The following is a 23744-nucleotide window of genomic DNA, read 5'->3' on the forward strand; positions in this document are numbered from 1 at the left end:
GGGGGGGGGACTTTTGTAAATAAACCGGTTAGCCGGGGGCCCGGGCGTGCGGTCCAATCAGGTGCGAGGATGTTGGCAGGTGGGTGGAGTGTCGTGTCTGTTTTTGTTTTAATGTTTTTGTTGAAAAGTTGAAGAAGGCAAAGAGAGAGGGAGAAATAATATCCTCCGGTGTGTGGTGGCTGGGGAGGGAGGGGTGGGCAAGGGAGAAGCGGCGGCGGCGGCGAGTGGCCGGCCGGAGCCAGCGGCAGGATGAATGGAGTCACCAAGAGCAGGTTCGAGGTGAGTCAATCGGTGGTTGCTAGGGAGGGTAGGAGTAGAGGCTTCAGCCGTGCCTCTGCCTCCACTAGGCCACCCCGTCCCCCCTGTTCCCCCACCTCCCCTTTCAACCACAGCACCCAGCTCTTGCCTCCCACCCCCACCTTAACCCTTCGATATCGTTTCCCAGCTGAGGCCAAGCCTCGGCAGAGGTACTGCATTCCTCTTCCTTTCCCCGACCCTTTTCCAAATATGATTCCATCTCCAAAACGCTCTCCCCCACCCACCCCCTTTCCTTGTCCGAAATCCGCCTTGGCTTCTCTCTTCTTCCTCATCCCACCTCTTTTTTTTTTTAAAAACAAATATAAATCAAGCCTCAGGTGTCGTAAAAGGATTTTTCTTTTCACTTCCTTTCACAATTCCTCTTCTGAAGCAGGCCGTTTATTCCTTTGTGTGATGTGCAACAGCTGATGAAAATGTTTTCAAAAGCCAGTCCTATTTATTGTCTATTCATTTTTCTTGATGTGCCTTTTTTAAAAAAGGGAATCTTTTTAATTTTAATCTTGTCTGATCTCTTTATAGAAGTGGAAAATTCACTTCACTTTGCTTGATTAATCTGTATTATAAAAGTGGGTTTTCCCATTTTTCTGATCTCTATTTTTACAAAATGTGCAATTTATTTGTTTACAAATGAACCTTTTTCGTTTTGCTGACATTTTTTTGAAATGAACATCCCTTTTTTTAATTTGTCTGATTGGATATCTAGATGTGAGAATCGTTTTTGAATTGAACATTCAAAATGATTCTTTTAATTACGTAACTTTTTTAAGCATTTAGCTTAGCATTTTGTGCCTTGAGGTATCTTTTTGCATGATTGTTACAGGTATTTTAAAAAACAGTTCCTGTCCTCGTATCTGTGCTGTGAATTTGGTATTTAATTCTCTAAAAGCACTGAAGGTTTTTAGAGCTTAATAAGTTAACACAGGCTATGTATTTTAGTTTTGGGTGTTTTAAAGATTAACACAGCAAGTATTGAGTTTAGGATTATGATTGCAAAAACTTATTTTGCATAATGAGTCTCCTTTGCCACTTTAACTATAATTGGTATTTGTGTTTTAGACTTCTGTAATGGTAATTACTAAAGAACAAAAAACTTGGTGAAACTGGGGATGAAAAACTGAATATTTGTGAATATGAACTGTAAGGGTGGTAATGAAATGATATTTCATTGTTTTTGACTTTTGTCAGTATTTTCTGTAGAGAGTTTAATTTGAATGGAGGTAAGGAAGCATTTTGTTTTGCATTGTGTCGGAGGCATATTTTAAGAGGGCTTATTATAGGTAACATGTAGTTCTAACATATGTCAACATGTAGAAATGCAGTTGTAGCTGGGTAATTCCCTTGGATTCCATCATTTTTTTATAGTGTATAGCTATGGTTAATTATGAATGTCAAGATTTGCCATTGTCAATCCTCAGTGCATATAGGCAATCCTGCACCCTTTTTCAATGTTTTCAATTTTTTTGGTCCTTTCCTGATCAACGTTTAATTTGTATTATGAAGATGCACTCCTTCTCAAAACGTAGCAAGAGGAAAACAATGAAAAAAATTTATTGTACAAAATACATAGTGTTGGTCTGAAAAAGACAGACTTTTTATTACAAGTCCAATAGTGTAAGCATTTACAAGAAAATAATAGTCTCTTTTCCTTCTCTACCCCCCCCCCCCCCAAAAAAAAAACCCCTGGTTCCAACAAACAGCTTGGATGGGGGGCAACAAATATGAATTCTACCTGAATTTTATCATGGTGGCTACACCTGTAACGTTGTTCAAGACGATGTATGAGATTCCTAATGCCCTCTTAAATAGTTACATATTATCTATGTTTCTGCTATGAGAGAGGATTAAATGATTATGGTAAGTTAATTTGTCCCAAAAAAGGAACTTGTTGAATTGAATGTCCTTTGTTCTCAAAACATGTTGTGTTGTTGGCAGGGGCTGAGTTGGGAGTCTGAGTGTATTCTTTCATGTGACAGGAAGAACCAGTGATACAGGAAAAAGCTTTCCTAGTGATACCAGGAATTTGCAGTGTTGTTTTAAATTCTATTTGTTATTATACGGTCTGGTAAGCAACAGTGGTGCATTAAAAGAAGAGAGAACGAAAGCAACAATGTTAGATGAGACAGTGCATTTTTGTAGACCAGCTCAGAGCCAATGAAAATTGCTTTTGTGTGGTTGTTGTTCCACTGTTATCCATGATCATAATCACAGATTTATATTGAACTCTGACTGCAGAACTGCTGGACTTACTGGCAATCTTGTATGTTTTGTATAGTTTGTATAATAAAATAACTGTAAAGTAATTACTGCCAAAAGGAATTTTCTCTGTTTCTTCTCTCTTGTCCCAACATTACGATCCCTGCCAGTCTTCCAAACAATGTCTTTGAGCAGAGCACTAGCCCAGACAGGGTATAGTACAATTTTTTTAGGAATCAGGATTTTTTTGACAGGAATGATGGGAGAAAGTACAGTGATTTCTTCATTGAGAGTCCACTTGGGGAGAAAAAAAATTAGATGAGGAATCACTTTGCCCTTTGTCAGAATTAAGGCAGCCCGTGATGTATCTTGGAACCAATCATCAGTTTGTGATGAACCATCTAATTTTAGCTGCAGCATCAGTAGAGGTGGAAGAGGGGAAATAATCATAGTTTTTTAGTACTAATCACTATCCATTGATAATTCCATGTGTGTAAGCAACAGCAAGTGGGTCTGTAATGATTTCTCCTACGTTGGAATAGCTTGCTGGCAAGTAGATAGTGTGAAAAGTCATTCAAGAATGGCACTTTGCCTACCTAACCTCAACTTCATCTAATGTGCTATATGTTATGACTCATTTCCTTGCAATGCTGATTACAACACTTTAAAGAGGTGTTTATTCTAATTTTTCTTCCCAGTTTTCACCCCTGTTTATAGTTCTTACTTTTTGAGGCACGTAATATGGGTGAAAGTGGACCTGCAGTCCTAAGTAACCATTCACAATGAGGGAGATAGAAGAATGTCATTGCTTAGCTTAGTAATGGCGGGCACTGCAGTCCAGTCTTAGCTTTTACTTGGTCATTCGTGTGTAATTTCCAACAGAATTTGGGTATGGTCTTCTCGTTAAGAGTGAGAGCCTTGTTGGATCTGTTTTTCTGTCTCCCCTTTTTATTTCCATTTGCCCAGTCATGAGACACTGTCAAATCCTCACCATTTGCCTGGCTGATGTCAGCTAGCATTATGTGAACTAGTAATCAAACTTGGGTTTGGGTGGTTTTGCGTGCTTGTTATCCCAGACAGTGTCTTTTGTCTACTGATCCATTAGACCTATCTCTCCACAGTTTATTTTCCTCCTTATTTCAGACAGAGCAAACTGTTGTTACAAGTTGGAGAGACAACATTATCCAGTATCACCTCTCCAGGCCTCAATGGCAGCATCATGGAACTGTATCCCTGGGGTACCAAAGGCCTTTGAGGTTCACGTGTTATGCAAGATTGGGTGGTTTGATGTCTCCATGTGACTGATTCAAGTCCTGCACTACAATTTCTAATATTTAAGAAACAGTGATTGATTGGCTAGGAGGGTGGGCACATCGAACGCAATGTGGATGAAGGTGAGGTTTAGTAAGAAGAATAGAGTTGTGGACTATTTTCTAATGGTGGCAGGGAGGAAGCTTCAGAATTCGGAAGCACAAAGGGACTTGGGAGTCTTAGTTCAGGATTCTCTTAAGGTTAACATGAAGGTTTCCTTGGGACTTAGGAAGGCAAATACAATGTTAGCATTCAGTTTGAGAGGGCTACAATACAAGAACAAGAATGTACTGACAAGGCTATTGAAGGCCCTGGTCAGACTGCATTTGGAATGTTGTGAATAGTTTTGGGTCCCTTTATTGAAGGCAGATGTATGCTGGCTTTGACGGGGTCCTAAGAACATTCACAAGAATGGTCCTGGGAATGAAGAGCTTGTCATTTGAAGAGCGGTTGAGGACTCTGGGTCTGTACTCAGTGGAGTTTAAAATGAGGGGTGGATCCATTGAAAGTTACCGAATACTGAGAGGCCTGGTTAGAGTGGACAAGGAGACAATCGGTCCTTGCCTCTCCTATTAATGGAAATGACAGCACAGCCTTGGATTGAAGGAATGACCCTTTAGAAACTGGGTTGAGCAGGAATTTCATCAGGCGGAGAGTGGTTGATCCAGAGGATTGTGGAGGCCAAGTCATTGAGTGTATTTAACACAGAGAGAAGTCCTTTATTAGTGAGTAGATCAAAGGTTATAGGGAGAACACAGGGGAATGGGTTTGAGAAAGATATTAGCTGTGATCGAATGGTGCTGCAGACTTGTTGGGCCAAATGGCCTAATTCTGCTCCCACACCTTGTAGTCTTATGATTGGAAAGGACAAAAATCAGTATGTAGGTGCTGAATGTTTGAGACGGATGGATACTGCGATGGGGGACATTGGAGTTTAGAGGGACGAGCTTCCATTCTGTTGCCTCTTCTTTATCTTTGTTCTGTAATTTGCTGTAGAGGTTTCGAGCAGTGCATCTCATCTCGAGCAGTGCATCTCAGGAGTGTTTGGCATACTTTATGCAAACTGTTGCTTCATGTTTGGAAATTGCCTATCATCTAGGCATCAAGTTGTTGGATGAGCTCGGGATAATCAATTATCTAACTGCCTTGCAAGAGTTGTAGAGAAGGAGGAATTTAAAGATTACTTGGGAGGTTTTTTATTTTAACTTTGCTGAATCCAGCTGAGTGCCAACTTCTCAGTTGCAGTGAGGTACATGTTGGTGCATGCAGCAGCTAGTTGGTCTTTTTAAAAATTTATGCTTATTCACAGCTCTCTGCTCGCCAAAGATTACATAGTGTGTACCATATAAAATGTCAGTCCCAGGGGAATGGAGCAGGGAGTAAAGTGAGCTAATGGAATAGTCATATTTATAAATGCTTATTTAGTAGCTCAATGGATAAAATTGCTAAACTTTTTGGTCTAGACTTGCGTTTTTTTTGGAGAGGTGGCCAAAGACTGTTTGGGGCAGGGATTGTCAGCATTGGTGGATGATGGGGGTTTGCTGTAAAAATGACTTCTAAGGTATATTTGACTATGGATGTCAGTCCCTGCAGAATGGTGTATTATTCCAAGTGGAGCATTTGACAGAATGATCAGTGACAGCAGTGTAAATCCCATAGGGAGAGCAAGGTTAGAGTAATGCTTGCATGTTTTGTATATCATTAGTTATGATCAGTAACACACACTCCACAACTGCTTATGCAACTATATATGATTATGGGCTATTTTTTATTCCCACTGGGTGTCTGGCACTGTATTGTCTCCTTTTTTTTTTGTAATCAAACTTCAGATCTTGCACGAGGAAGTAAGCTAGGAAAATTTGTCAATTTTGGATGCTGGGAGCAAAGTATTTCAAGGGAGAATGATTATGGTACTTCAAAATGCAGCAGTGTCTAGAAGTTCTGGTGAATGAGTCATGTAGCTAGTGGATACTGGCCTTTACTTTTGTACTCCATTCACTTGTAATAAAGATGTTATGCTTCACTTGTCCAGGGCATTGATGAAACCACATCTTGGATAGTGTGTACAGTTTGGGCCTCTTTTTTTTCAGGAAAAATGTAAATATATTGGGGGTGAGTCAGAATGGGTTCACTAGATTGATACCTCAAATGAGCAGTTTATCCTTTTTTTGAGAAAAGATTCGGCCTATTTGGTTAGTTTTCACTGAGATTTAAACATGAAAAAATGATGTGATTTGAAGTGTATACAGTCCTGAATGATGGATGTGGAAAGAAGGTTTCCTGTCCAGGATGAGTGCAGAACAAGGGGTCATAGTTTTAAAGTCGGGGGTTGCTGTTTGCAACAGAACTATTTTTTTTCTTTCAGTGGGTTATGAGAATTTTGAAACACTTTCCCTCGGAAGGCGATGGAGGTGGATAGGCAAGGGAATCAAAAGTTGACTGGAATAGATAAGAATGTGCAATTCGTACAATAATTGATTAGCCATTAACTTAGTGATGTGGAAGGCTATAAGGGGCCAAATGTCTTGCATCTCCTCCTAACTCGTATGTTCATTTGTGTTCTCAACCACCAGTAGACCCGTCCCTCTGCAATTTATTTCTGCTCTTTGTTAACACACTTCCAACTTATTTCTGCCTTTTGTGAGTTGCCCCCAACTTGAATAAATATGTTTAGTTATGGTGCTCGTTTTTAATTGAGGGACTACTGAACATAATCTGACAACTGAGTCCCAGAACTCTGTGTTCACTTGGTTTTTTATTTGTATTTTTCAGATTTGATTTAATATTGGAATTTCTGGGCTATCTGAGGTCCTAATTAGATAAGGAATAATGGAGCACACACCACTCCTTCCCAGCTGGGTCATATTTTCAAATCTGTGTATTGAAAATCTTATTAAGCAGGACTGCCCAAGCTTTGCATCGTTTTGAGCAGCTTAGATGCTTATCTTAGATCCCTGAGGGCCACATACAAAGTTTAAATCCATGCTCCTATTAATCTCTATGTATCCCAAGCTGCAGATACTAGATTGTGGCATTCTGATTTACCATTTATCCACTAGCATATTTAAAACATTTCCAGAGCCGCAACACTGTTAAGCAGACGAGATAATAAAACGTAATATCAAGTAGAAATAAGTTGCCTTGACTTTGGCTGCTGGGCCTCATGCACTGTCCATGGGCTATAATTAACATACTTCTGCTATCTACCTAAAGTAGTCAGTCACTTCAGATTTGCCTTGATGCTTTGCTTTATGTAAAACAGGAATGGAAAAGTTTTTGTGCTTGCCTGAAATTGCAGCCTTGAGGACGGTGGGTAGTGCATTCCCCTTAATTGGATGGTCCTGGATTCAAGACTGACTCAAGCAGTTTAAGTACAAAATCCAGGCTTGCGTGTGATACCATGGTTGGAAGTGCCTTCTTTGTAGATTGCAAAAGATTCACTGGCACAATTCAAAAGAAGTGCTTGAAACTTCTGTGGTACCCTGGCCAATATTTGTGTCTCAACCACCTTTGCTAGATAAACTAATTACTAGTCCCTGGTCATTGTGACACTGCTATTTATATGATCTTCCTCTTGGCAAAATGACTGCAGTGTTTCCTCCATTCCAGCAGTTGGAATAATTTTCAGAAAGCCTTTACCATGTAGATACAATGAATGCTAATGAAGCTATTGATTAACTTCTATTTTTTCTTGTAAATAAGTGCTATAAAAATCTTTAGAAAGAAAAGCACAACAAAAACCAAAGGACTACAGATGCTAGAAATTAGAAACAAAAACTGAAATTGCTGGGAAAACCAGGCAAGTCTGGCAGCATCTGTGGCAAGAAAGCAAGAGTTAATGTTTTGGGTCCAGTGGCTCTTCTTCAGGTCTCGGATAATAAGGTAACTTGTTGTACAGAGGGATAGATCTTTTTATCCTCCCTCCTCACTAGTTCACACCACCAGGTGTCACTTTTTTTTTCTTGCAACAGAAGTGATTGCTTCAACTTGATCAGTGAACTTTGTGTGGTTCAGTAAGGAGAAAATTTGCATTTATGCAGTACTTTTTGTTTTCAAGTCTCCTGGTACTTCTGCCGGTTAATTAACTTTGCTTTGTGGGCAAATGGAACAGAATTTGTCGACTGAACACAGTACAGTGAGATAGCTAACTGATTTTAGCTGAGCATTGGGCAAAACAATTGAAGTGGTCCGGTACCCCTTCAAAAATGCTTTAACTAGCTTTGTGTCCATCTGAACAAGCCAAATTCTTGGTTAATTGTGGCATCACAAGGCAGTCTGAACTCGCAGCATTCCCAATTCTGAAGTGAAGATCAGTGTAGCATATGGGCTCAAGGCCTCACTGGTGAAGTGCAGCATTCTTACAGACACCTGGGAATCACTGGCCCAAGACCATCCAGAGTGGAGAAGGAACATTGGGAAGGCATTGAACACCTTGAGAATTGCCATAGGGAGAAAATGGAAGCCAGGCAAAAACAGCAAAAGGAGTGTGCTGTCACACAAATGCCTCACACATCTATTCCTGTGACCACCACCTGCCCCAAGTGTAACAGAACCCGCAGTAGCCGCAACGGTCTGTACAGCCACTTACAGACTCGACCTGAGTGGAAGAAGGTTATCTTTGTCTGCAAGGGACTGCCAATGAATGATGAGCATATGGGCTCAAGTTTTTGAGAGGCTTCAGCTCAAACCTTCTAGGTTGTAAGCAAGTGATAACCTTCTAGGCAGCACTGGCCACAAAGGCCTTTTTTTTTTTAAAAAATGTTAGACTGATTTCCTAAATTTAAAAATTAATTCGGTGCTGAAGTTTAACTTTTTTTTTCAGGTTTATTTTGACTTTTGGTATGTATTTTTTTTTTGTTTTCAGATCTAGTTTCCAGGGTGACATTACACCAACATTTTCCTTAGGATATTGAAGTGTTTTAACTTTATTCCTTAATTGGTTATGGGCATTGCTGGCAAGACCAAAAATGTCCTTGAGCCAGTGGCTTGCTAGACCATTGCAGAAGCCAGTTATGAGCTAATCCCATTGCTGTGTTCTGGAGTCGTAGACCAGGTAAGGATAACAGATTTCCTTTTCCTGAAAGAGATTATTGAACCACTTAAGTTTTTACAGCAACCCATCACAATTGTCATAGTCCCTATTTCTGAGACAGGCTTTATTTTCTAGAATGGTGCATGTAAATTTCGCCAGCTGCTGGGTTAGGACTTGAAACCATGTGCCTGGCCTGCAGGATTACTCCTGCAGTTCCATGACTTCTCTACTTTGGCATATTTTGAGAACTGGTTGTGCATAACTTGTAGGTGACACAGTAACTGTGTTAATAAGTTATATGTTTAAGTGAAGGGGTTCCCATGGAGATTAATTAAAGGTGTGGGATTGGGAAGAGGGAAGCAGTTTAATCCTCATGCCCTCTGTTGGTACTTTTTTGTTCTGTTATAATTAATGGGAGGTTAGGCATAGTTGTGATAGTTTTTTTTTTCATTTTTCCTTTTCTCTTTCTTCTAATTCCTGCCATCGAGTTACCCACCACCATGTTTCCTTTGCAATGGCTAGTAAACCATCTATAGCAGGTTTAAATGCCAGTTGATATGAACTTGACCGAATTCCTCCTCTGTTTTCCCACCCCCCCCACCCCCGCTTGCCAAATGAGAGCTTGTTTGCATGTAGAGAAATGTATTTGTCCTTGTAAATCATTTTGTGTATTTTAATTTGGGAACATGCCGTACAATTGTTCACTGTTGGACCTTGTTCTCCTACAACAAGCAATTTGTTTATTTACAAGGTGTAGTGCAGGGTTAAGTGTTTGCAGATGATTTTTGTACAGTGTTGATACCTTGTAGAAGCATGAAGAAATATGAAGTGCTCGGGGGAGTGATCATAAACCATCTGGTTTTAGCTGTTCAGAACTATAAATTACTGGTTTGAAACATAAGTAGTTTATTGAACCCACAACTATTACTCTGGTCTTGAACATGTTCATTTTCAGAGATCTTGTTTTGAACTAACCACGTCTTTGATTGTGGACTCTAACAGCTTTGTGTATCACTACATCAAACATGGCATTAGATGATTAATGATTCTGGTGACTTCTTGCACGTTGGAGAGTAGGGCTGTAGGCAACTAATGGAGTTCAGTTGCGGATGGTCATAGGTGGTAGCTTGTGAAGGAAATGTTGTCTTGAGGTAGTGACTTAGCAGGAATGATGATGACTTGTATGTGAAACATTTGGAAATGTGACTACCACCCCTCCTGTGCACAATGCAGGGACCTATTGTGGGTTGGCTCCAAGGGCAAGATGTACTGTTCGATACCTTATCAGCATCTGTGACTGTATGCTATTCAGCACATTTTTGAATAGTGATTGGGTGTAGTAGCCCGGTATTTTCCTCAACCTGGCTTTTAGCCCTGGGCCTACACAGATGCTCTAGGTTTGGAGTTTATTTCCGTGCACAACAGTAATTATTAAGGTGTTGATTCTAAAACATTTTGACTTTGGACTGACACCACTGTGGGAGGTCTGCTATGTAATGTTTTTTTTATTTAAAAAAATCTGGAATTTGCAAAATAGTACGTGCATTATGTGGACCCCTGCCTAGTGAAATATTATACCAAATAACTTCAAAATGTATAACTAACGTTGATCACACATTTAGAATCTTCAATCGAGGTATTAAAGTTGTTTTTTTTTCATTTTGAGCTGTAGTAAGAATAGGCAGCCAACTTTGCATAGAGTCGTAGAGATATACAGCACAGAAACGGACCTTTTCAGTCCAACTCATCCATGCTGACCAGGTATCCTAAGAATAATCTAGTCCCATTTGCCAGCGTTTGGCCCACATCCCTCTTAAACCCTTCCTATTCATCCAGTCCACGCACCACCCTCTGCGTTGAATAAGTTGCCTCTTTAGGGTCTGTGTTTTATAACTTTCCCTCTCCCCTTAAATTTATGCCCTCTAGTTTTGGACTTTCCCTTCCTGGGGTTAAGACCTTTGCCTGTTTACCCTATCCGTGCCCCTCATAACCTTAGAGGTTTATAAGGTCACCCCTCATCGTCCGAGGCTCCAGGGAAAATAGCCCCAGCCTATTCAACCTCTCCCTATAGCTCAAACCCTCCAACCCTGGCAACATCCTCATAAATCTTTTCTGAACCCTTTCTAGTTTAACAACATCCTTCCTATAGGCAGGAGACCAGAATTGCGCACACTACTCCAGAAGTGGCCTAACCAATGTCCTGTACAGCCACAACATGACCTCCCAACTCTGTATTCAATGCACTGACCAACAAAGGTAAGTGTACCAAAAGCTGTCTTCACTATCCTATCTACCTGCAACCCTACTTTCAACAAACTCTGAATTTGCATTCCAAGGTCTTTTTGTTCAGCAACACTCCCCAGGATCTTACCATTAAGTGTATAAGTCCTGCCCTGAGTTGCCTTCCCAAAATGCAGCACCTCACATTTATAGGATGTCAGTTGACTTGCTATCTCTTTCAAAATTAGCCCTCTGTGCCTAGCAATGTGTTGATACTCTACTGTTGTGGAAGTTATTCCGTCAAAACGCCAAATCAGCTAAGGAAGCCTATTGTGTGGACACACTACATAAACTATATTGTTAAATTTAAATCAATAAAGATTTCTTGCCAACTAAATATATTTGAAACATGGGCTGATGTTTTTAAAGTACATCTCCTGTGACAATGTTAACAGACTGAAGAGCAGAGGCCCAGGAAACTAGTGGCAAGTCAAGAGTTGAGGCACTGGAGAGAAAGAAGACGTTAGCGCTGGTCAAGGCTTCAACGTAAAAGTGGTAACTGCTTGGACTTGTAGTAATTTGCATGTTTGCAGGTAGTGCAGAATGAAGTGGGGAGGTCTTTTGGATTAAAAGGTGCTGCTTTTGTTTGTTTTGTTGAAGTTACCATATGCTTAATTTTCCCAACAAAACTATTGAATCAGTTGGTGTAAAATTGTGGCTGAACAAACCCAATTAGAAAACTTTAGAAATGACCTCAGCAGCCAGATTGTGTCTAACACTTTTTGTGCATCATCCTGGATAATGCTAACATTGATTTACTCATACCCAGGTTTGTTTCTGACTTCTGAATTATGGTGTCAGTAGTTGCACTGCATGCTGTGAATCAGGAGATCATGGGTTTAAACCTTGCAACAGATACTTGAGCCCATGTGCCAGGCTGGTGCTCCTAGTACAGTACAGAGGGTTCTGCATTGTTTGAAGAGCCACCTTTAGGAGGAGATGTTGAACTGAGGTCCCAGCTTTCCCCTCCAGTGGATGTAATAAATCCTACTATTTGGAGAAGATCACAAGGTCTCCCTAGTGTCCTGGTTGTAGCTTATTTCTCAACAAACGTCACAAACAGATTCAATTCATAATCTCATCTTTTTGTGAGACTTGAACTGCGAACAAGTTGGTTATTCCTATTTTGCAGCAGTGATTGCATTTCAAAAGTTTTTTGTTTTAAATGTTTATTTGAGACTGTGAAAGCCACAAAAAAGATAGAATTTTTATTTAGTGTTGAGATAATGTTTCATATACTTTTGAATGAATAAATGAAGCTTAAAGTAGCTGGTTTTGAAAATGTTTAGAACGTATTTGAGAACTCAAACTGATGTTGCTTGGAGAAAGTATGTCCATTTTGATTCTAAACAAAGTGAAGAGGTTGATTCTTGCAAATATTGTCCTACACCTCATCAACTTGCTGTATTAATGTTCAGTATTGGCATTTGACAGCTAGACTGCTGAATAAAACTGAGAAAACAGGCAGGGGTTACCTGTTTAGTGAGTTTAGGAAAGATTGGACTATACACTCTTGCCTGTGTTTCACTCACATTGCTGCTGGCTGATGTGGAAGAGACGTTGACTGCAGTTGCGGGCCGCTTATGTTTTTCTTCTTGCTGCCGTACTCTCTGAGCAGTTTTGTTTGCCCTTTCTGTTACAGAATAATGAAGCTGTCCATTTGAGCATGGAAATGAGTGACCTATTGTGCTAGGATGCAATGATGTAGCTTGCCTAATGACTTGCTGATTAAAGTCATTAAGGCTGTACAGATGAGAAGGGCTACCGTATGCATGACCTGTCCCCAAACAGCAGGTAGAGGCATATTATAATGTTGTAGCCAGCTGTTATCCTGTTGCTGGTATAACTGCACCTCCAGAGAGAGTCTGGCGAGCTGACAGTCAGACACAGCCAGCCAGCCAGACAGTCAGACTGTGATATTTATTTGTGTTGTGCTGCTGGAGGCATAAACACTGCATTATTCTATATTGCAGTGCTGCTGCTGAAGCCAAAACTGTTTTCAGTGGTGGCGTCATAACGAGAATAGGGCTCTCAGACACTTTAATAGCTGCTTTAATTGATTCCACTTTTTGTTCTATTGGGAACTGGACTGGTCCTCTGCATTTACCGTTCTCATTAGAGCTCCCTTATTTCAGCAGAAGACATGGGCCAGTTTACTGCATGGCTGCGTGGGATTTAGCAGAGTGGACATTGGTTACTTACGCCTTGAATGAGATTAGTGGTCTGCTTTGCCTGGAGTTTCACCTTGTATTTTTTAAAAAAGTTTGATGGAATCTGCCAAATCATTAGGAGAAATCTAAAAATTTGAAACAATCTACTTCTGATGCCACTTTCTATTTGGCCTATCAAGCCCACTGTGCCATTCAGTATGAAATGGCTGAAAACAAAAAATGCTGGAGATCATAGCAGGTCAGGCAGCATTTGTGGAGAGAGAGCAAGTTAATGTTTTGAATCTAGATGACTCTTCATCAGAGCTGATATGAAGTATGATCCCTTTCAATGCCATAATACTGCTGTCATCCTCATTAACCTCGAGACTTTTTAGCTGCTTAAAAAGAATTCATCTCTTCCTTTCTTAACTATATTCTGTGACTTGTCTCCATAGCCTTCTATAATAAAGAATTCCAAAGATTTCACAAGAACTCCACCTTGAGTGAAGAAATTTCTTCAGTTTTGATCCAAAATTGCCAATATGTATCCTGACACTGTTGGTTTGGAGAAACATTGTACCTGTACAGCCTGTTCAGTTTTGTAGTTTCAATGAGATCCACATTCATTCTTCTAAACTCCACTGACTACTTGCCCAGTTGATCCAACCTCTAGTCATATGACAGACTTGCAGTTCCAGCACTCAGCCTGGTGAACCTTTAGCACTCCATTTTAAGACAAATATACCCTTTCTTAGGTAACAAGACCAAAACTGCACATAATACTCCAGGTGTAGTCTTACTAAGGCCCTGCGCAACTGTAGTGAGATTTCTTGCTCCTGTACTCAAACATGTTTTGCAGTTAGGGTCATTTTATTTTTGAATGAATTATCCATCTAATTAATTTACCACTTGCCTTCCTGTCCACTTGCTTCACCTACGTGCTTGCTTTCAATGATTGGGGTACAGGAGCACCCAGGTCCTTTTGTGCATTGACATTTTCCTAATTGTTACTGTTCTATATGATATTCTGACAATTTGTTTTCCAACTGAAGTAGATAACCTCACATTTCAGAAGACCAGAAGAACTTGGAACAGGAGGAGGCTGTTCAGCCCCTCGAGCATGCTCCACTATCCAATAGGATCGTGGCTGATCCAACACACTTCACGTTCACTTTCTTGCCTTTCCTATGTAATACTTGATTCCCCAACAGGTCAAGGATTTATCTATCTAAGCTTTAAATTTTCACAAGGACTCTACCCCAACAGCTCTCTGGCAAGGAGATCCAAAGACGCTCAGCCCTCGGAAGAAATTCCTATTTTTCTCAGTCTTAAATTGGCACCCCTTTATTCTGAGACTGTGTCCTCTGGCCCTGGACTCTCTCATTACGGCAAACATCTTCTCAGCATTTATCCTGTTAAGTTCCTTAAGAATGCTATATGTTTCAATGAGATAATCTCTAAACTCCAGTGAGTAGAGTCCCAACCTGTTTAGCCTTTGCTCATAAGACTATCCCTCCATACCAGGGATCATCCTAATGAACCCTGTCTGAACTACTTTCAATGAAACCATATCTTTCCTTTTCAAATAAGAGGATCAAAACTGCTGTTTCAGATGTGATCTTAACAGCACTTTGTACATTTGCAGTAAGATTTCCCTACTCGTACTCCAGGCCCCTTGAAATTGGAGCCAACATTCCATTAGCCTTCCTGATTATCCCCTTTATTTTCACTTATACTCCAAGTGCCATGCATTTGTCCACCGACTCAACTTGCCTGAATTGCTCTAAAGTTTCTTTGCTGCATCCTCCTCACCAACTAGTTCTGTGTCATCACCAAACTTGGAAATATTACATTTGATTCCCTTATCCAAATTTGAAGTGCATTTCCACTCATCATAAGTAGAGTTTCCACGATCCTTTTATGCTGGTTAAAAATATGACTCTGTAAAGTCAGTCCTGTTTGCAAAACTAAAGTTGCAAAATTGAATTAATCGCCTTTTGAGAGTTTCTGAAAAATAACAAACAGTTATCAGACTCTTAAAAATTGGGCTCCTTTAGACACAGATGCAATGTTTTAAATACTATGTTTTAAAAGCTTTTAAATTAATTTTCTCAAATGGGCTATTGTATGTCAGTATAGCTAATGATTTTGTATATTTTGAGGTTGTATTCGGTTATTTGAAATCGGGGAACTTTGGTGATGGTACTGATGCTGCTTGCAAATAGTTTTAGTTTGCAATTTTATTTACAACTGTATTAATAAAGGTGCACTAGATTACCCCTCAATTTTTTTTCCATGCAAACCTTTTAAAAACTTTTAAAAAAAAAATGACTAAAAAGGCCAGTTGCACTAGTTCAGTGGGGGTTTTACATTTTGACCAAAAGCAAAAGTGAGTGGAATCTTAAGCAAAAATATTGACTTTGCAAAGCTAGTGCTATTTGTGCCTGGATCACTGCATTCAAAGTAGAAATCTTTGGCTTTTAAGTTAGGGAAAAAAAACAGCTGATAGTGCATGCAGTTCTGTTGTTCTAGACTCCACTTATAAGTGAAGCTGCCCATCTTCATATGGCAGTAGAGGACCTACTAGTCATGTGACTTCTGTGAGCAAGTAGCTCACCCTTGATCATGACCCCACCCCCGACCACCAAACCATCATCTCTCAAACCATCCACAACCTCATCACCTCAGGTGACCTTCCACCCACAGCCTCCAACCTCATCGTTCCCCAACCCTGCACCGCCCGCTTCTGTCGCCTTCCCAAAATCCAGAAACCTGACCGCCCTGGTCGACCCATTGTCTCCGCCTGTTCCTGCCCCACCGAACTTATCTCCACCTATCTCGACTCCATTTTCTCCCGCTTGGTCCAGGAACTCCCTACCTATGTCCGTGACACCACCCACACCCTCCACCACCTCCACATCTTCCAATTCCCTGGTCCCCAACACCTCATCTTTACCATGAACGTCCAGCCCCTCTTCACCTGCATTCCCCATGCAGATGGCCTAAAGGCCCTCCGCTTCTTCCTGTCCTGCAGGCCCGACCAGTCCCCCTCCTCTGACACCCTCATCCGCTTAGCCGAACTCGTCCTCGCCCTCAACATCTTCTCTTTCAATTCCTCCCACTTCCTACAGACAAAGGAGGTGGCCATGGGTACCTGCATGGGCCCAAGCGATGCCTGCCTCTTTGCAGGTTACGTGGAACAGTCCCTCTTCCGTAGCTACACTGGCCCTAAACCCCACTTTTCCTCCTTTATATTGACTATGTCGGTGCTGCCTCGTGCTCCCACGAGGAGCTCGAACAGTTCGTCCACTTGACCAACACCTTCCACCCCAACCTTAAGTTCACCTGGACCATCTCTGATACCTCTCTCTCCTTCCTGGACCTCTGTTTCGATCTCTGGCAACCAACTGGAAACCGATATCCATTTCAAGCCCACCGTCTCCCACAGCTACCTAGAATACATCTCCTCCCACCCACCTTCCTGCAAAAATGCCATCCCCTATTCCCAATTCCTTCGCCTCCGCTGCATCTGCTGCCAGGATGAGGTATTCCACTCCTGAAAATCTCAGATGTCCTCGTTTTTCAAGGACTGCCACCCCCCCACAGTGGTCGAGAACGCCCTTGACTGTGTCTCCCGCATTTCCCGCAACTCATCCCTCACACCTCCTCCCCCCAGTAACAACCAAAACAGAATCCCCCTCGTCCTCGCGTACCACACCACCAACCTCCGGATCCAACGCATCATCCTCCGATACTTCCACCATCTGCAATCTGACCCCACCACCAAAGACATTTTTCCCTCCCCACCCTTATCTGCTTTCCAGAGGGATCACTCTCTCCGTGACTCCCTTGTCCGCTCCACACTCCCCTCCAGCCCCACCACACCCGGCACTTTTCCCTGCAACCGCAGGAAGTGCTACACCTGCCCCTACACCTCCCCCCTCACCCCCATCTTAGGCTCCAAGAAGACTTTCCACATCAAGCAGATGTTCACCTGCACATCTGCCAATGTGGTATACTGTATCCGCTGTTCCCGTTGTGGCCTCCTCTACATCGGGGAAACTGAGCAGAGGCTCGGGGACCGCTTTGCAGAACACCTACGCTTGGTTCGCAATAAACAACTGCACCTCCCAGTCGCGAACCATTTCAACTCCCCCTCGGATGACATGTCTATCCTGGGCCTCCTGCAGTGCCACAACGATGCCACCCGAAGGTTGCAGGAACAGCAACTCCTATTTCGCTTGGGAACCCTGCAGCCCAATGGTATCAATGTGGACTTCACAAGCTTCAAAATCTCCCCTCTCCCTACTGCATCCTAAAACCAGCCCAGCTTGTCCCTGCCCCTCTAACCTGTCCTTCCTCCCGCCTATCCCCCCCTCCCACGCCAAGTCCCCCCCCCCTCTCCCACCTACTAGCCTCCTCCTGCCCCCCTGACCTGTCCATCCTCCCTGGACTGACCTATCCCTTCCCTAACTCCCCACCTTTTACTGGCTCCATCCCTGCCTCTTTGACCTGTCTGTCTCCTCTCCACCTATCTTCTCCTCTATCCATCTTCTATCCGCCTCCCCCTCTCTCCCTATTTATTTCAGAACCCCCTTCCCCCTCCCCCATTTCTGAAGAAGGGTCTAGGCCCGAAATGTCAGCTTTCCCACTCCTCTGATGTTGCTTGGCCTGTTGTGTTCATCCAGCTCTACACCTTGTTATTTTAGCTTCTCTATTTGCCTGGAAAGCAAGCTGAGCAGGTTAGCTTTGTTAGTCCATTTCCCTGGCACTAGACAACACCAGATTCCCTGACCTTACAATCCTATTGTGACTCTTCTTTCACTACCCTCGAGCTGATCTCAATGCCAATAGAAATTGACTGTTTAGATATAAAGTGACTGTAGTCGTAATGGACCGTAGGGCTGCTCTCTCTTTAGAGGCTAGGGAGATGTTGAGAAGGAGAGTCCTTCGTGGCAACCTCAGCCAGTGCAGGAACAGAACTTGCGCTGTTGGTGTTACTCTGCATAGCAAACTAGCTGGGCAGGCAACTGAGCTACCTCGACCCTTTGTTTTGCAGTTAATCGTTGTGTATTAATTTTTAAAAATATAAAAAGCCACCTGCCCAATCTTATAACCAGTCTGAACCATATGATTTCAGATAGTGAAAAATCATGATACTGTTCTTTTAGGTATGATGCCCTTTATGAAATGACACTTAATTGCAGGTAGTCATAAGATTGTTCAAATGTATGATAGACAAATAACCATCATGGCCATTCTGCATTCAAAGTATTTGTCAGCGCTAGCTGATTTCCCAGGGTGCTGGCCACTGTATGATACACTGTTTAATAATAACAGTAGTAATACAACCATGTAATGCACCATTTATTATTCTGCTAACGGGGCATGTATAAACTTTTTAAGATGAGACAGATGAATGGTAAAGTAAACTTGAGGTCTGATCAATCTATTTAATTCTGTCACAACTTCTTGCACTTGGCAATTTCAGTTTGCAGGTCAGATGCTCCAGAATCTTGACACTGCTTTGTACCTATGACACTAACATCTGAAGTGGGAAGTGTGGTATGGCAGGTATTGCTGTTCACCTCTCGGAGCGATTGAGTGCATTTTTTTAGTTTTAATTCTTGCAATCCTTGGGCTCCCTATTGCCATGAATTCTGGAATAATCTTTTGGGCTGACAAAGCGCTTTGCATTAGTGAATTATTAGAGAAGTTCAGCATTTTGTTTTGTCATCACTTAATTTGTGCACCCAGTTTTTAGGTTTTGTTCACTGAATCATAATCTACTAGGATAACATACAAGGGCAGGATTTGGGATGTCAGTGGTGGCAGAAACACAGATATGGGTTGTTTGGACCTAATGGCTGCAGTATCACTTTGCAACAGCTTCTTATGCAAGTAGGATACAACATTTGAGTACTCACTGTTGCTTGGCACCAGAAATCTGTCTATTCCTCTGAAATTCTCTATCATGTAGCGTGCAATTTCAAAGCTGCTGAGCATTGAGATTACATTTGCACTACAAAGTTTGCAGGCAGTTTCTGCATCACATCGCCAATGTTGTATAAATCTGAGGCTTGCATTAGTACTAAATTGTCAATGCAAACTATACAGGTTTCAAACCTGTGTCCTTTTTGCGGGGTTACAAGAGAATGAGGAAAATTAACTGGGAATAGTGAATGGCTTCCACCTCTAAATTTAAATGGTATGGATAATTGGATAGGCTGTTTATTTTTGGAGATATATACTCCTTTCTGAAGCAATCCAGTATCCAATGTGAATCTGCTCCGTGGTCCCTTTTTTTATTAAGTTGAGGATCTATCTTTGGAAGTCAATCTGTGATCATAAACCTCTAACCTTACAGCTTTTTAGTTAAGTAAAAGTTCTGTATGTTGTCCCTACTCACTTGGGTAGTAGACCTTAACCCCTACTATTCCTGAAGTCGTCATAAATATGAGACTATTTAGTCAATCTGTCCAAAGTCCTCAATTTGCTGGATTTTTCCATAAAAGAAATGGTCACAAAATCAAGACAGCATAGTTAAGATTTTTCAAGGCTGAGACAGACTGGATTTTTAATCAGTGAGGGAATTTGGGTATGGGGAAAAGACCAGGAAAGTGGGACTGAGGATTGTCAGATCAGCCATAATCTCATGGAATGGCAGAGCAGACTTAATGGGCTGAATGGCCTACTTCGACCCCTACATGTTATGGACCATCAATCTTAATCCTAGCAGTTTCCTGGAATTTTTTTCTTTTTCCTATTGACAGCTAATCGCTTTTTCAGTCATTAGTGTCATAGAGGGCTACAGCATGAAAGCAGGCCCTTCAGCCCATTGTGCCCATGCCACCCATTTTTCACAATTTAAACCAATCCCATTTGCCTGTGTATCTAAATGTTATCTAAATGTTTCTTAAATGATGAAATTGTACTTGCTTCAACCACAACCTTTGGCAGCCCATTCCATACCCTCGCCACCCTCTGTGAAAAAATGATCCCTCTGGACCCTTTTGTATCTCTTCCCCTCTTGCCTTTAAACCTATGCCCTCAAGTTTTAGAATCCCATACCATGGCGAAAAGCTGTCTGCTATCCACCTTTATCTATGCCTCTTGTGATTTTATACATCTCTATAAAGTATTGCCCCTCAGTCTCCTATGCTCCAGGCGAAAAAAGTCCCAGCCTATTCAACCCCTCCTTATAACACACAAACCTTCCAGTCTAGGTAACACCTAGATAACATGAATTTATTTCTGAGATAGTAGGAACTGCAGATGCTGGAGAATCTGAGATAACACGGTGTAGAGCTGGATGAACACAGCAGGCAAGCAGCATCAGAGGAGCAGGAACGCTGACGTTTTGGGCCTAGACTTTTTGAAGAAGGGTCTAGGCCCGAAACATCAGCCTTCCTGCTCCTCTGATGCTGCTTGGCCTGCTGTGTTCATCCAGCTCTACACCGTGTTATCCCATGAATTTATTTCTGTTGGATTGCTGATGAAATAAGCAGTGTTAATGGTATAGTGAGTGCATAAAATGTATGCACAGAAGTAAGTGAATATTTTTATCACAGATTTTCAATCATGTTGACCATTTAAGACCATGGAGTGATGCACTATTGGATTGTTTGGGTGGCATACATCTCCCATCCATGGTACTTCATGTGAAGAATTCATGATCTATTAGGAAGGAGTCAAGTATGTTCTGGCTGAAGCTATTCTATTTTTAATTGCAACCTGGATAGCAAAAATCAGGACAGTTTGCCCAGCATTATACCTATTTGGAATGGGGTTAAGACATGTTGCAAGAGAGGTAATAATTGTTGCTAAGGAAGAAATAAATGGAAAATTTGCACTGAAATCCAGTCTGTAGCACAGATGTAGTGCAAAGACAATGAAGCCACTGATTCTTATGGTTTCTTAATAAATTTGCTGGATGAGAAGTAAGGCTTTCTGCTAAAATAACTACAGTCTATGAATGCTGTGGAATGGCTCCCATTGGAGAATGTACTATTGAAGCTCATTTGGAAGTTGTGTGATCATCTTGCTCATGAGATCAAATAAACGGAAGAGTGTTTCAGGAGACTTGTAAAAGATATGCTTGTAAATATTCATAGGAAATTAATTTGCTGCTCATCACTTATGGCTAAAGCATTGATAAGTGGCAGTAAAATAAACATTGGCAAAAATTCAGTGCAATCATATGCAATACCCATCAATAACAATGGTTTAATATTTAATGAATTGGTTTTGTTCTTGAAATCAGAAGTTTTATTGATGCGTTTTTAGATTGTTCTTGAGCATTTATTTGGAAGTGTAGTTTTGAGGGCTGTGGTGAGATCCTGAGCATGGATGTAATCACTTATTCATGTACAGTAATACAATTTTAAAATGAGGAGTGAGCTGCACATTGCTGTTTGAATGCAAGGTGCCAATGCATCAATTGTGGAGTGGAGTGTCACTGGCTTGATACTCTTTGTTTAGTTCCAGCCTCAACGTATACTGTTTTGACTTAACCTACAAGAGGGATTATGTAAATAGACAGAGATGGCACAAAATTTTTAAACCGCTGTAAATATAAGGTACCACGTTTGGCAGTAAAGTTGGAATGCTTTCTGTTCATTTATGGAGAAGTAGCTAATGGTTAGTGGCATGAGAAACATGGAGGTGCTGATAGACTTGGCACTTCACGTGTAATTGCACTGCAGAGCAACATTTGATGAAGCAAACTGAATACTGAACCGTATGTCAGCGGTTTGGGTCAAATTTTAAAGATTTTTTTCGAATCACAGTTTGAGTAGGATACCTAGTTCTCATTACAATGATGCCAGGGCAGTATTTGAGCAATATTCAGAGAAGTATAACTCTCCAAGGTCTGTGGTAGCAAACAACAGAAAGAGTGGCTGATTTAGAGAAACTGGCTTTTAACCTTTAACAGGAAGTGAGGGATTGGGAGAGATCTTAAAGACTAAGATTTTTAAAAAAAACTGGATTTTTATTGTAGTATTAATGGTTCCTGTAACTTAGACTCAACATTCCATGAACTGGGGTGTGGCTTTACCTGCATAATATCTTTTGGATATTAGTGTGAACTGGCATTGGATCTAGAATCTTGTCACATTACAGTAGTTTATCGTCTTTGCATGTGGTAGTGGGATTCACTGTCTCCTATCAAACTAAACCCAGGCTGTCAGCAATTAACACCACAGCGGGGAAAATCAGCAATGTTTAGTGCAAAACAGCAATGTTTTGCAATTGTTTTGTTGTTTCTCTGTTAAAGCGTTCTAATGTTTAGAAACATTCACTTGTATAACAAAGATTATAATTTTAAGTAAACTGAACAAGTAGGGAGTCTTTTCTTTAAATCTGATACAGATCTTTTAATATTACAAATGGTTTGGGCTGATGTAGATGTGTTTTTCTATTAGTGGACAGTTCCAAATCTGGAGATTATGAAAATACAATTTTTAAAAAAAAAAAAAAAAAAAAAAATTCAGGAAAATAGGTATTGTGGTTGGGCCAGCATATATAGACCTTCCCAAGTTGGCCCTTGAGAAGGTGGTAGTGAGTTGCCTACTTGAAACACGGCAGTCTTTTGGGGAGTATGTGAAACCATTGTACTGTTAGGAAGGGAGGTCCAGAATTTCAACCCAGTGACAGTGAAGGAATGGTGATTATAGTTCCAAGTCAGCATAGTGAGTGGCTTGAATGAGACCGTGCATATAGTGGCGTTCCCTTGCATCTGCTCCGACTATTCTTCTTGGTGATACGGGTCATCGGTCTGTAAGATCTTGTCCTAGAATCCTTGGTGAGTTGCTGTGGCCCATTTTGTACATGATACTCACTACTGCCATTATGCACCGATGGTAAAAGGAGTGAATTTTGAAGGTGATGGGTAGGAGTGTCCATTAAGCAGCTGTTTTTTGTCCTGAATGTCGTCAAAGTTTTTGTTTTTATGCAGGAAAGTAGAATTAGAACTAGAATTTGTCACATACTCGTGTAAAGGAATACGTGAGTACAGTGAAAAGTGTATAAAGTCACCATTCTCTGACGTCCTCTTTGTTATAAATACCAGCTTTTTTTAAAAAAAGCCAAGAAGAGTATTCAGTCACACTCCTGACCTGTGTCTTGGAGATGATGGACAGGCAATGGGGAGATAGGTGGTGAGATACTTCTGCAGCACTCCTAGCCCCTGACTTCCTCTTATAGCCTTAATATTTAGAAGTTGGGTCCAGTTTCTAGTCAATGATAATGCCCCAGACTGTTGATAGAGGACTTATTTATGTAATACCATTTGAATGTAAAGGGATGATAGTTAGTTTCTCTCTTGGCGATAATCATTGTCTGGCATTTGTGTGACATGCATGTTACTTGCCACTTGCTCTTATCAGTCCAAGCCTGGATGTCTTCCAGATCTTGTGGCAGAAAGACGTGGCTGCTTCACTACTGAGCTGTGGCAACTA

At 41.3% G+C, this 23744-nt stretch overlaps 1 protein-coding gene across 3 annotated transcripts in view; it reads left to right on the plus strand.

Annotated features, from left to right (window-relative positions):
- LOC109923003 (F-box/LRR-repeat protein 20) overlaps positions 1-23744 on the plus strand; it is a 123020-nt gene continuing 99276 nt past the window's right edge. Inside the window, exon 1 of one of the 3 annotated variants that reach the window (XM_048614493.1) lies at positions 1-79. Coding sequence is in view for 1 of the 3 variants with exons in the window: in XM_048614492.1 (XP_048470449.1) it covers positions 250-279 (30 nt within the window). In the remaining 2 variants the exon portion in view is untranslated. Of the gene's footprint in view, positions 280-11558; positions 11630-23744 lie in introns of those variants that run through there. The other 2 variants (XM_048614492.1, XM_048614494.1) reach the window with 2 other exon arrangements.

The sequence above is a fragment of the Rhincodon typus genome, chromosome 30 (assembly GCF_021869965.1).
Source record: "Rhincodon typus isolate 14 chromosome 30, sRhiTyp1.1, whole genome shotgun sequence".
Lineage (NCBI taxonomy): Eukaryota > Metazoa > Chordata > Chondrichthyes > Orectolobiformes > Rhincodontidae > Rhincodon > Rhincodon typus.